This window comes from Euprymna scolopes, chromosome 32 (genome assembly GCF_053919585.1).
Source record: "Euprymna scolopes isolate OS-2025 chromosome 32, ASM5391958v1, whole genome shotgun sequence".
Taxonomy (NCBI): domain Eukaryota; kingdom Metazoa; phylum Mollusca; class Cephalopoda; order Sepiida; family Sepiolidae; genus Euprymna; species Euprymna scolopes.
The window spans coordinates 5,931,335-5,944,244 of NC_136513.1; the positions used below are offsets into that span (position 1 = coordinate 5,931,335).

A 12,910-nucleotide genomic window follows, 5' to 3' on the forward strand; every position below is an offset into this window, starting at 1 on the left:
AATGTATTTTTATCAAAAAAAAATTAAAGTATTGAAAACAAAATTTTAAATAAAAATTAATTTTATGTTTCAATTCAAACATTTTTATGGTCAATTTTATTTTAACTCTTGTATATGTGTGTCTAAAAGTCATAAATACAGTGTCTCAAGAAATATACTCAGACTTTAACTGTTATCAGCATTCTCTGAACAATAATGATCATCAATTTAAACATGCAAACATGATTCTTAAGTTGTAATTGCCTTTATTCGAAGCTATTTCAATTTACTGTTTTATAATCATTTGAAGTCTGAGTACATACGTGCACTTTTTGAGACACTGTGTGTATGTATATATATATATATATATATATATATATATATAGTAAAACCCTGGTATACAGCATTAAAAATTAGTAACAAAATACAGTACAGTATATAATACACATGTATATAATCAAATAACATTATAAATAACACCATAAAGTGGGGCAAATACCATATCCTAGGGCCACTGTCTCTCAGGGTTCTACTGTTTATTTATATATATATATATATATATATATATATATATATATATATTACATCAATTTAAAAACTATGCTATTAAAGAATTTGCAGCTAAATTTACTGTTAATCTCTTTTCAGAAACAAGTAGCCAAACTCCAAGCAAAGCTGGCAGTACAGAATCTATGGATACCATTGATAGCAGCTTCGCGATGGGCGAGGGTGGTGATAGCGGTGAAATTGTGATGGGCAAGTCTGTGGTGTACGCCACCTTGGAAGTGTGTTTGTGTGTATTGGTGCGCCAAATCCCAGCCCTCAATCCCACCGCTGCCAACACAGGTTTCCAAGTGCCAACACACTTGACTAAGATGACAGATGAGGCATGTCAGATGATTTCCTCTGTTGTGTTGGTTATGGTTGAACTACCAAACCTTTGTTCTCCTGCTGGTAAGTTCAGTCAATTGCCATTTCACTTAGGTGTCTAATGGCACTAGTAGTATTGTTTTGAATTCAAGTTTTAAACATCTCATCTTTCTGCTCTGCTTGCCAACATGATCAAAGTAAAACCCTCTATGCAATCGTTTTTTTTTTTTTATATATACTTTTAATTTTCATGATGATATATGTAAAACAGTTGAGGTAGCAGGATTAGTTGATAGAGTAAGGTTAAGGAAAATATGGGAGAAAGTGATAAAAAGGACTTGAAAAAGGCTAAATAAAAAATGAGCCTAAGGTAAGTTAGTCCAGAAGTTAGTTTTAAAAAGCCATCCAATACATAGCATGTAAGACAGACAGTAAACTGATGATTATTATTTGAATAAAGTTGGTTCAAAGACGAGAAAACTCACTGCAATGTAAATAAACCCATAGTGCCACCTACTGAATGCTATTACCTGCAGTAAACATTCAAGATGGTTAGTTATCCAGATTATTTGAACTATTCCAACTGCTATTCTCATCTTGGTTGTTATATTCACAACACTTTGGCCAATGTAACAACTGGCCTTCTTCAAGTGTATCATTTTGAAAACAGAACTTGTGTAGAATTTTGAGCTGAACTGTTTATTTAATTCCATATATTGTTCCTAGTTTGTCAGCCACCTTCATCCTATAGAAGGTTGTCACATGGAACTGATGTTTGACCAATGCTTTTAACCATTGTCATATGAACAATTCTAGTATGAATTTTGTGAGCTTTAAATCCAATCTGATCTAGAGGTGTAGCATTAGTATAGAATTATTATTTTTGTGTTCATATTATTTGGACTAATCAGACTATTGTTCTCATCTTTAATGTTATTTGCCCAACATTTCGGTCAATATAACCTGTGATCTTTATGTACAAATAACACTCAAGATGAGAACATTAGGCCGATTAATACGAAAAATCATTAATCTAAAAAAAAATTCAGAACATTTTTTTTTTTTTTCATTTTAACACTTAGCAGTATTTCACTGATCAAATGTTCCAATGAAATTTTAATTGCATACATTTTTTTTAGGTTGGCAGTGAAAGAATTAGCAGACAAGTTTGTAAATGTATTTGTTTTATTTTGTTGTTGTACATGTTAATCTTAGACTGATCTCGAAATACCACTCCATTAAAACATGCAACTCTTGAACCAGAAAAAACTGATTAGGTTAGCGTTACAAAAAAATAAAAGTTCACATTTTATTCAGTTCATTTAGCCTTCCAGGAATATTGAGTTACACAATTTATCTGTAAATGTAATTGGCCAAGTGCTTCGACATCTTCCAGCTGAAGCAAACAAAGCATTGTGTTTGATTCCAAACTGAACCACTACTAATGTGTGGAAATACATGTTGTCACTTGTATACATTGTTGATTAAAACCAAAATGTTTGTTATTTGACCAGAGTGTAATTCTTCAAAACATGGAAATAATAATTAGAGAAAGTTTTACAATCTCTCTTCTGTGAGAAAAAGTTTATAGAGAACAGAAGAGATCATTCCCACTAGATTTTAAAGTTGGTTTTGTACTTTATCAAAGCAAGAAAGAGATGCTCTAGCGTCATCTCCAAATGTGTCAGCAGTACCCCATTATAGCAAAAAAAATTACTCTTGTAATTTTAGAAGGAATGCTACAAAAAGATTCTCCCTTTTTCTCTTTGCAGGCAGTGTTACCATTCTCCCCACTATTTTATATCTGATCACCAGTGTTCTTCGAGAGACTGCAGCCAGATCCGCTGAGCGTAAATCCCCCACCATTGTATCTGCATGCCTGCAGTCTCTCAAGATGCTGTGCGCCTCTTATTTCAATAAAGATGACAGTGTCGCCAATGACTGGATGAAGATGTTGCAGAGTTCACTGGCCACCATATTGGATTTCTCTCAGCCAGGTAACTTTCTTATCCCATCATTCCTTTGTTTTGTTGTTGTTCAGTCTTGAAAGACAATGGATACCTCCTGTAAGGATGGCTTACACATGTAATCATGAAGCAAAGGTGGCTCAATCCCAACCACACCTCTTGAGAGTTGACACTGCTTGATTCTAGTAGCAAGAAGTTTAGGATGGCTGGAAACAAGGCCAAGATAAGCAGAGAGCACATACAACACATGGTATTCCCAACTGGTCACATATTTTAATACTAATCATGTTCAATATGATTTAACTTTGATCTATCGGAATCGGTGTGTCAATGTGATTATACCATAGATTTTCATAAGTATTGTACTAGACTAATCTACACCCTCTATCAAAAATGACAGGAAAAATTATGCTTCATCAGTGTTCACACTGATATATAAAATGTCTATAAAATCTATGAATTAATGTCACTTTTAAGTGCACACAGGAAGTGCAGTTGAATTACTAGTAGGTTGAGAGAGGATCACCAGTTTACATGCAAGAAGTGTAAGACAGTTGAGATGGATGAGAACTCTGATATTGAGGAAGTTTATTTGGATGACAATATTATTGCGGTTGTAGACATTTTGATAGCTTAGTGATATCATTGGAGCACAAAGTGGAGCAAGTGCTAATATGATTGCAAGAATTGGAAGTGGACAAAGTAAGTTCAGAGAACTTTTGTCATTACTAACTAGCAGAGTGTTTCCATTGTTAACCAAAGGAAAATTCTATTGTGTATATGTATGCAGTGTGATGATGTATGAAAGTGAAATTTGACTAGTGAGGGTTGAGGAAATGTGTTGCATGGAGAGAAATGATATGAGAATGATATGATGGATGTGTAATGTGAATCTTAAAGACAGGCTTAGTTCAAAGGAAAATCAAATCTGGACAATATAGTGAGATGTGTGTGCAGAACAGAAGACTTTAATGGTATGGCCACATTGAAAGAAACGAGTTTTGGGTTAGATGTAGTTTAGTTGAAGTAGCAGAATCGGTGGACATGACTAAGTATGGGAGGAAGTGATAAAAATGAATTTGAGGAATAAAGACCTGGCCGAGATATTGAAAGTCAAATTTCTTAACTCTCCAATGCATGCCAGTATGTAAAACAGATGTTAAGCTGAATATGATGATACCTCAAGTGATGAAGTTAAACAAAAAATAAAACATTTTAAACTGGAAAGTTAAAAAAAAATATTTGTATGAACACTAGTAAAGTGTAATTTTTTTCTGTCAAATTACATTTTTTTTTTTCAAATGTGGTTTATAAATAATGAAAGTATAAATTGAAATACATGTACATCTATTTATTAAGCCAGCTTCGTTCAGCATGTCTGTGCCACCATAGACAATTGCAATGTAGCCTGGTCTCCAATACAGCTACTTTTAATCTCAACAGCAGTAAGTTAGAACTAACTCAGTCATCAAGATGCATGTCACAAATCTATCTAACAATAGCCGCATCATTCCTTTGCCTCCTCAGAAAGACGCACCTAGTCAGAGCCTAACATTCACTACAAACATATGCTGTTGTAAACTCGACCATGAGTTATTAGTAAGAGTGAATGATAGGTTAAGATGGGAAGAAACTTTCATCATGCACTTAGTAACAAACACGATCAAACTTGATTTACATCTGCCCACTAAAACACTTAAACAACATAAGGACACAATATCTTGCTCCTGCGAGATCACTCAGATATCATATCAGGTTTTGGCTATGGCTCGTTTTTTTTCTAAATTGTTGGGAAATAAGATATTTTTTTCTTAAATGTGAAAACCGTAAAATTTTTTAATTTTTTCAGCTTTTTAGATTAATATCTCCATTAATGAAGACTATAATATGATGAAAAAAATGTGAATGCAAACTTTCTCTTTTTCAGGTGATGAGAAACCTGGCCTTGATGAAAGTACTCTGATCTTGACCCTGGCTGTGTTCACCATGTCCAGTCCGAAAGAAGTAACAGCAGTGCCAAATCTGATGAATCCATGTCTGGATATTTTCAAAGAAGCTTGGGATTCCAAAAATGTTGAGGTGAATAAGCCCCCCCTTCACACTTCCTCTCCCCCCACCTCTCACACTTCCTCTCCCCCCACACCTCTCACACTTCCTCTCCCCCCACACCTCTCACACTTCCTCTCCCCCCACACCTCTCACACTTCCTCTCCCCCCACACCTCTCACACTTCCTCTCCCCCCACACCTCTCACACTTCCTCTCCCCCCACACCTCTCACACTTCCTCTCCCCCCACACCTCTCACACTTCCTCTCCCCCCACACCTCTCACACTTCCTCTCCCCCACACCTCTCACACTTCCTCTCCCCCCACACCTCTCACACTTCCTCTCCCCCCACACCTCTCACACTTCCTCTCCCCCCACACCTCTCACATTTCCTCTCCCCCTCCCACCTCTCACATTTCCTCTCTCCCCCACCTCTCACATTTCCTCTCTCCCCTCCAGCCATTCACACTTCCTTCCCCCCCACCTCTCACACTTCCTCTCTCTCCCACCTCCCTCTCACACTTCCTTTCCCACCCCCCTCTCACACTTCCTATCTCCCCACCTCTCACACTTCCTATCTCCCCACCTCTCACACTTCCTATCTCCCCACCTCTCACACTTCCTATCTCCCCACCTCTCACACTTCCTATCTCCCCACCTCTCACACTTCCTCTCCCCCCTCTCACACATCCTCTCCCCCCTCTCACACTTCCTTTCTCCCCTCCAGCCATTCACACTTCCTTTCCCCCCACCTCTCACACTTCTTCTCTCTCCCAAACACCTCTCACACGTCCCCCCCACCTCTCACACTCACTCCCACCTCTTGTACTTCCCCCCCCCACCTCTCACACTCACCCCCACCTCTCACACTCACCCCCACCTCTCACACTTTCTCCCCCCCCACCTCTCTCACTTTCTCCCCCCCCCACCTCTCTCACTTTCTCCCTCTCCCCCCACCTCTCACACTCCCCCCCACCTCTCACACTTCCTCCCCCACCTCTCACACTTCCTCCCCCACCTCTCACACTTCCTCCCCCACCACCTCTCACACTTCCTCCCCCACCACCTCTCACACTTCCTCCCCCACCACCTCTCACACTTCCTCCCCCACCACCTCTCACACTTCCTCCCCCACCACCTCTCACACTTCCTCCCCCACCACCTCTCACACTTCCTCTATCTCTCTCTTCCCCTACTTCTCTACTCGCTTCTTAACTTAACTCTACTCGCTTCTTAACTTAACTCTACTCGCTTCTTAACTTAACTCTACTCGCTTCTTAACTTAACTCTACTCGCTTCTTAACTTAACTCTACTCGCTTCTTAACTTAACTCTACTCGCTTCTTAACTTAAACATACCAACCAAAGTAATAAAAACAACCAAACTAAAATCCATGAATAAATATTTAAAGAAACGAACAACTTGAGGCATAAAGTTTTTCCAATCGATTAAATTTCGCTAGACTACATCGGTGGGACATCAGAATATGCCAACTGCTCCCCTGCATAGAAGTAAAGTCCCTCAGCCAACCCTTCCTCCCTTCCTTCGCTCACTTCCTTTCTTTCTCTTGCTCTTTCCTCCTCGCTCCCCTCTTTCTCCGATTGGGTAGCTGTAGTTGGTTCAGTTCTCCTAGTTTTGGCCATTTTCTACTCATAACATTTCATTCATTGCGATAATTTGTTTCCGATACTGACTTATGTTTTCCCTTTCAGTTGCAACTGAAATGCATCCAAACATTCATCTCTATCCTTCAACATACGGACCGTGTTGTCTACACCCCCTTCATCTACGCCTTAGCTCCAAGGATCATTGAATATTTGTACACCATCAGCAACAATCGACCTGACAACGATACCCAGCTCACTCTAGTCTTTGAGGCCATCAAAATGCTGGAAACTCTCGTTGAGTTGGCTGACGATGAAAACCGTAAGTAAACAAACAATAAAATCTCTGATTACCCTTTGTTACCTCCCTTACAATTTTTTTTTTTTTTTTGCCTTTCTAAACAGCTGTATAATGTTGTCTTGTTGCCATTCAAGTAGTCAGTTCAGCAGTTGCAATAGATACCCATGTCCCAGTGTTGATCATGAAAAAAGAAGAACCATAACAAGTCCTCTCACCCGTGAACCCCATATAAATATTGCGTACAGATGAAATGTAAACTAAACAAATATCTGTTACAGGATAAACTTCATTCTTTGGACAATTTTGTACTACATTTATATCTAAGATTAAAGTCAAAATATGACACTAAATCTTATATTTAGTGTTACCAGATCAGACTGTCTGAAGATATTGACTTCCTGACCAAATGGCCCTGTCGGTGGGGCATTAGAATATGCCGACTGCCCCCCTGCAGAGTGTAAAAGTCCCTCAACGTGGGTCCTGGATATGACCTTAAACTATATCCAGTGATGAGGCCCCAGCTTGTGCGCTTTGGGGAGTGTGGAGCCACCCTTTAATTACCATTGCTCCCAGGTCTACTCTGACCCGGAGTGGTAGTACCTGTTAGGGTCCCAACTATGGGTTAAATAGAAACCGACGTGAAAACAACAAATATATTCTATTAAAAAAATTTTTCTTCAAAATCTTTGGATTCGGCATTAAATAACCCGAAAAGGGTTGATATGCCGTAAAGCAAAAACAACCAACCAACCAATTCTGACCAAAAATGCACCAAACATAGATGTTATTTTTTTCCCTCCTTTCCCTTTCTATCATGTTTTGCAAAGCAAAAGCTACAATTTTCTTGTACAAAACAACCAAATTTTTATTCTGACTTTGATCACAAGCCACTATATGATTTTGATTCTAAGAAATGTCTAAAATTTAAGCTTAGAGGGCTTAACAAATTGAAATTAAGAAAATTTTGATTTGATGTTTAATGACTTGATCAAATTCAATGCAAATCTGAAATATTTGAATTTTCAAATAGGAGGTTGAACCCTTAATATATCACCTAAAATTAAAATATTTAAAGAAAGTGAAATTATTGATTGATGCCTTTAAACTAAATATATACCAGCCTACTCACCCTTATGCCTAACACTTTGTGCCAAAATTCATAATGATTGGTCTAGGAGTGAATCCTGTTCGTAGGAATATGTAAACATATACAGATACTTTATATAAATGACGGCCGACTTTCAGTCAACTTTTCAAATAGTCATACTAGTAAAGCGCCGCCTAGCGTTGAATATGTTAGCAAAAGAGGTAGACAATTTCCATTCAAATCAAGTCGGGAATGACTCAAGGAAAACAGCTGAGTTGCCTTAAGAATAGCATACATAGACCTTGCCAACTGAATTCTGGTCAGCAGAAAATTAATTTTAAATGTTTTTATTTCAGTTGCGTATTAATTTATCTAATTATTTTTCTTTTACAACCCCCCCTCCCCCAAGAAAAAAAAACACCGTTGGAATTTATTATTGGAACTAGCTGAGGTACCCGGCATTGCTAGGTTGTATGTGATAAATTTGAATATTGTGTCCTCATACATAATTATCCTATTGATTAAATGAAACATTAATTCATAATGGCTTTTTTTTCCACTCCCCATGAGATAGGAACAATAGGTACATTTTATTTTATAGAGTTCTTGCCAGCAGCCCTAATCCTCTTTTCTAGTCCTTCTTTCAAAATATGATGTAAGAATCTATATATTAATACGATAGTGTGTTATTTTGTGTGTTATGCTTACATCTTTTTTCTTTCACATGATTGTCATTTCATTGTTATAATTTTCAATTTCTTGTAATATAAAGAATTTTTGGTATAATTATTTAAGTTTTGGTTTTGATTTCGATTAGCTGAAGGAAGTCAATATATATATATATATATATATATATATATATATATATATATATATTGACTTCCTTCAGCTAATCGAAATCAATAATAATAATAAAAAAATGTTTTGGTAGGTGAGTATGAGAATCGAACCCGTACCCTTGAGTTGGAAATTAATGTGTGAAAAAAAAAAACCGTGCGATGTTACCATTGGGCCACCGCGACATAAAGCGTAGACATGTTTGAATTTATTTATCTAACTATAACTATAAAAACAGGCGTGCGTAATAAAAGTTAACTTTGCTGCTTCCATTTGACCTAATTAAGAAGGTCAAATAGAAGTCACGCAGCGTCAGCGTCTGAGTTTGTTTATCGAAATTTGACTGTCTGATATACAAAATTGATCAAAGCTGATTGCTTCTGGACGTTTTTCCCGGCGCAATGCCGCGAACACGTCCGTTTGAGTTTAGTTTCACTTTATTTATAGTAAAAAGCCCAATCAACACACGAGAAGCCAAAATAGCAATAATTTTGTAAAAATCGACGTAAATAAATCTATACGCTACGCGCTTTTCTAATTCCTAGATATTATTATATAGGACCTATATACAGTTTTAAGCGATAGTAACGACCCCGAGAGCGTGTACGAGAAAAGCCTTTTGAAGACATACACGAAATGGTCACACATTTTGCCTTTTATATATATAGATATAATTTTTTTTTTTTTTAAATTTCATATATATTGAGTGGATATGTAAACCTGTGTAATAGATTATAATCATGTTATTTGGGTAAATATGGATATATTAATTATAAATAATAAATTTACTAATTACTAAATAGAACATTTCTGGCAGAATATACTTAATGTCATTTGTTAATACGAATATGTGGGTTTTAGTGACTTTATTTCTAAATTCAAAATGGCGTAATGTAAGCAAAGTATAAGGTATTTGCAGCTTCTCCAAATTTTCGGATTTTTGAATAATGTCCAAATGCATTTTAATTCCTTTTGGTGGATTGATTGTTGCTATTTCATCTGATGAGTTAAGGGCAAAATAGATTCACTGATTGATATAATAATTAAATGATTTTGTGCTACAAGACAGATACTGTCAAGAATTGTAAGTGTCAACTGAATTAAAGGAATAAGTTTTAAGATGGTCAACATCATGAAATTTGGAATATAGACGTTTGTCATTTATATATGCTCTGTAATTTCATTAGGCTTCTTTAATAAGGATTGGTATATATAAAAAGGAAATATAAGTTAATAAAGAATATTTTCACTGAAATATATATATATATATATATATATATACATAATTTTTTTTTTTTTTTAAGTTTTGGTTTCGGTTTTGATTCAAACTGATGAACCCAAGTGATATGGATATATTTTTTTTATTTTTGAAATCATAACTTTATAATATATAAGAATCGAATTCATTCTATAATAATATATACAAACATATTTTACAACTGGGTTATGACGGGCATCCTTGCTAGCTTAGATAAATACTTTTGCAGTTTTAACAAAAGAGCTACAATATCAGGGCGTCTCCATTTACGCTGAACATCCACAGAATTTCAACATCAATAGATTACATGTGAAAAAGTCCGCTGTGGAATTTTCACAGGTCTTGCTAGTTACAATTTTTTTTACATGGAGGTCACTACTTATCAAGGCCCAGAAGATACTTGGGAATAAGGGTTATTGCGTGAACAGTAATCAGTGGGATAGTAATCATTAGTATTGGAGATTTGATAAAGTGTCTTACTTAAGGGGGTGATTCATCAGGAATTTGTTTATGTTGGACTTGAAGACATCCGTTGTAGTCAGGTGGGAAACAAGCAAACGGAAGAGAGTTCCACGGGCATGCACTTCTAAGAAAGAAGCTTTGTTTATGGAATCTGTTATTATTTTATATCTTAGTGCATATCTGAAACCTAAACTAAGCGTAAATTCCATAAACAAAGCTTCTTTCTTAGAACTGCTTGCCTGTGCTACTCTCCCGTTTCCCTGTTTTCCAGCTAACTACAATGTGGCCGTCCTCAAGTCCAATGTGAACAAGTTCTTGATGAGTCGTCCCCTTAAGTAATCCAATTTACCAAATTTCCACTACTAACAATATTGTCCCATTGACTACTGTACACATTAACCCTTATCCTCAAGTGGCTTCTTGGCCTTGATAAGTAGTTACTCCTTTGTAATTTTTTAAAATAAAAAAAGCAGTCATCCTTATGCAGGCAAAAAGATTTTATTTCTATTAAGTAAAAAAACTTTAACAATCTGTCATTATTTACATTATTAATATTTTCTTCGACTTGTTTCATTCTTTTTATAATGCCTTTCATTTTTTGTTAAATTTTAAGTTTTTTTTTTGTTTTTTGTTTCTAAATCCACTCTTAATTTAAAAAAAATTTTTTTTTTATAACTTCTCATTTCAGGAGTTAATCTTGTCCTCGTCCTTGTGCCCATGCTGATTTCTTTTCTGCTCAGTGAAACAAGCCTGGCTTCCTGTTCTGCCATTTCCAAAATGCTCCACGACCGGGCCCTCCAGCACCTGAAGAAGGTCGGCCCGCTCTATCCCAGTGATTTTCGGCTGGCAATGAGCAGCTCTCCAGACCTGAAACTGCGGCTTGAGGCGGCAGTCAAGGAGAGCCAAACAAGTAAGAAGTCTGCCCTGGCCAACCAACAAAGCCTCAAGCAGAATTCCCAAGTTCCAACGAAGCCCACCATTACCCTCAAGACAGACTTTAGTAACTTCACTGGTTGAGAGTTTCAATGTCTGGGATGATACAGTCGTTGTTGGTCAGCCGTGGAAAACCATAAATGCCAACCTTGTTGGCCTGGGTAGTGGTGCGACTGACCCTGACCATTAAACATCCCTCAACCCCTCCCAACTTGTCGCTATATTTCACTGCATGTTAAAAGTATACAACATATATAGATATATATATCTACATACAGAGCGAGACACTTCATATATATATATATATATATATATATATATATATATATATATATATATATATAAAGCATATATTCTTTGGAAATTGCAGAAAATGATTTAAATGATTTTTAGTGATATTTGACTTTTCAATATTCTGATGAAATCTATTTATTGATTCTGTTATAAAATATTTATATTTCTTCTTTCACAGTACAAAGGGGAGAAAAAAATTTACCACCTTTATTTTTTTTTTTTTTCTTGGTTGTCTTCTGTTGTCTTTATTATTTTTTTTTCTTTCTCTCTCTTTCCCTTTCACTGTTTTTTTTTTTCTCTCTCGTCTATTTCACTTTTTTCTTTTGCTGTCTCTTTTGCTCTGTTTTTCTCCTTTTGCTCTCACTCTGTTTTTTCTCTTTCTCTCACCTCTTTAAAAGTGATAAAGAAAGAGGAACTCTTTTTATCGCATTTTCCCTTTGTTGTGTAAAATTAAAGATAATTTTATTTTGTTCAATTTCTCTCATTTGTACTGTTTATATATATATATATATATATATATATATATATATATATTCTCTTTTCTGAGAACCTTATTTCTTTCTAATATCCTTTTTTTTTTCTTTCCACTGTATAGGAAATAAAAAGAAAAAAAACATTACTAACTTCTTTCAAAGGATATATATTACTATTGCATCATAACATTATCTCTATCTTCAATTTGAGCTGGTTTTTTCACTGTAAGAGATAACAAACTAAGTCCCCATTACTTGCGTGAATATAAGTTTTATGTGTGTGTATATATAATGAAACTTTCTGAAAGTCTATGCATTCTATTTACTGGGAAGACCTGTTTTTACATATTTATATATAGATTTATATTAACCATGAAAAATCGGACACAAAATAAATTTCTTAGAAAATGTCAGATTCTCAACAGGATTCGAACCGAAGGGACCACTCTATTCGCCTGAGGGCTTGAATTTTTTTCGGAGGACTGCATTTTTATCCTATACTTAACATGTGACCAGAAATTATGTATACGTAAATGGATGCACAGTCAGATCTTCCCATTAAATACATCTACTTACTGAACATTTCATCAAAATATATTGGATTTATTCATCCATGTAATTATTGATATATACACCCACACACACATGTATTTCCATATATAATTAAAAGAAAAGGTTACGGTCCCTCTCCTTTTACTCTCACCTCCATGTCCATAAATCTTTTTCTGTTACTTGTATATTTCATCCTAGGAATTTTTTTTTGTAGTTAATGAAGCGCCAGATAATTCTTCTTCCAT

General features: G+C 35.8%; 1 protein-coding gene across 3 annotated transcripts in view; it reads left to right on the top strand.

The window, feature by feature from the left end:
* The window catches only part of LOC145256195 (HEAT repeat-containing protein 5B-like), a 292,341-nt gene extending 280,669 nt beyond the window's left edge, over positions 1 to 11,672 (top strand). For all 3 annotated transcript variants that reach the window (XM_080114803.1, XM_080114802.1, XM_080114805.1), the window contains 5 exons: positions 628 to 933; positions 2,622 to 2,846; positions 4,744 to 4,895; positions 6,577 to 6,790; positions 11,102 to 11,672. In XM_080114803.1, the coding sequence (XP_079970929.1) occupies positions 628 to 933; positions 2,622 to 2,846; positions 4,744 to 4,895; positions 6,577 to 6,790; positions 11,102 to 11,430 (1,226 nt within the window). In that variant the 3' untranslated portion in view covers positions 11,431 to 11,672. The remainder of the gene's footprint in view (positions 1 to 627; positions 934 to 2,621; positions 2,847 to 4,743; positions 4,896 to 6,576; positions 6,791 to 11,101) is intronic.
* The last annotated feature ends 1,238 nt before the right edge of the window (positions 11,673 to 12,910 follow it).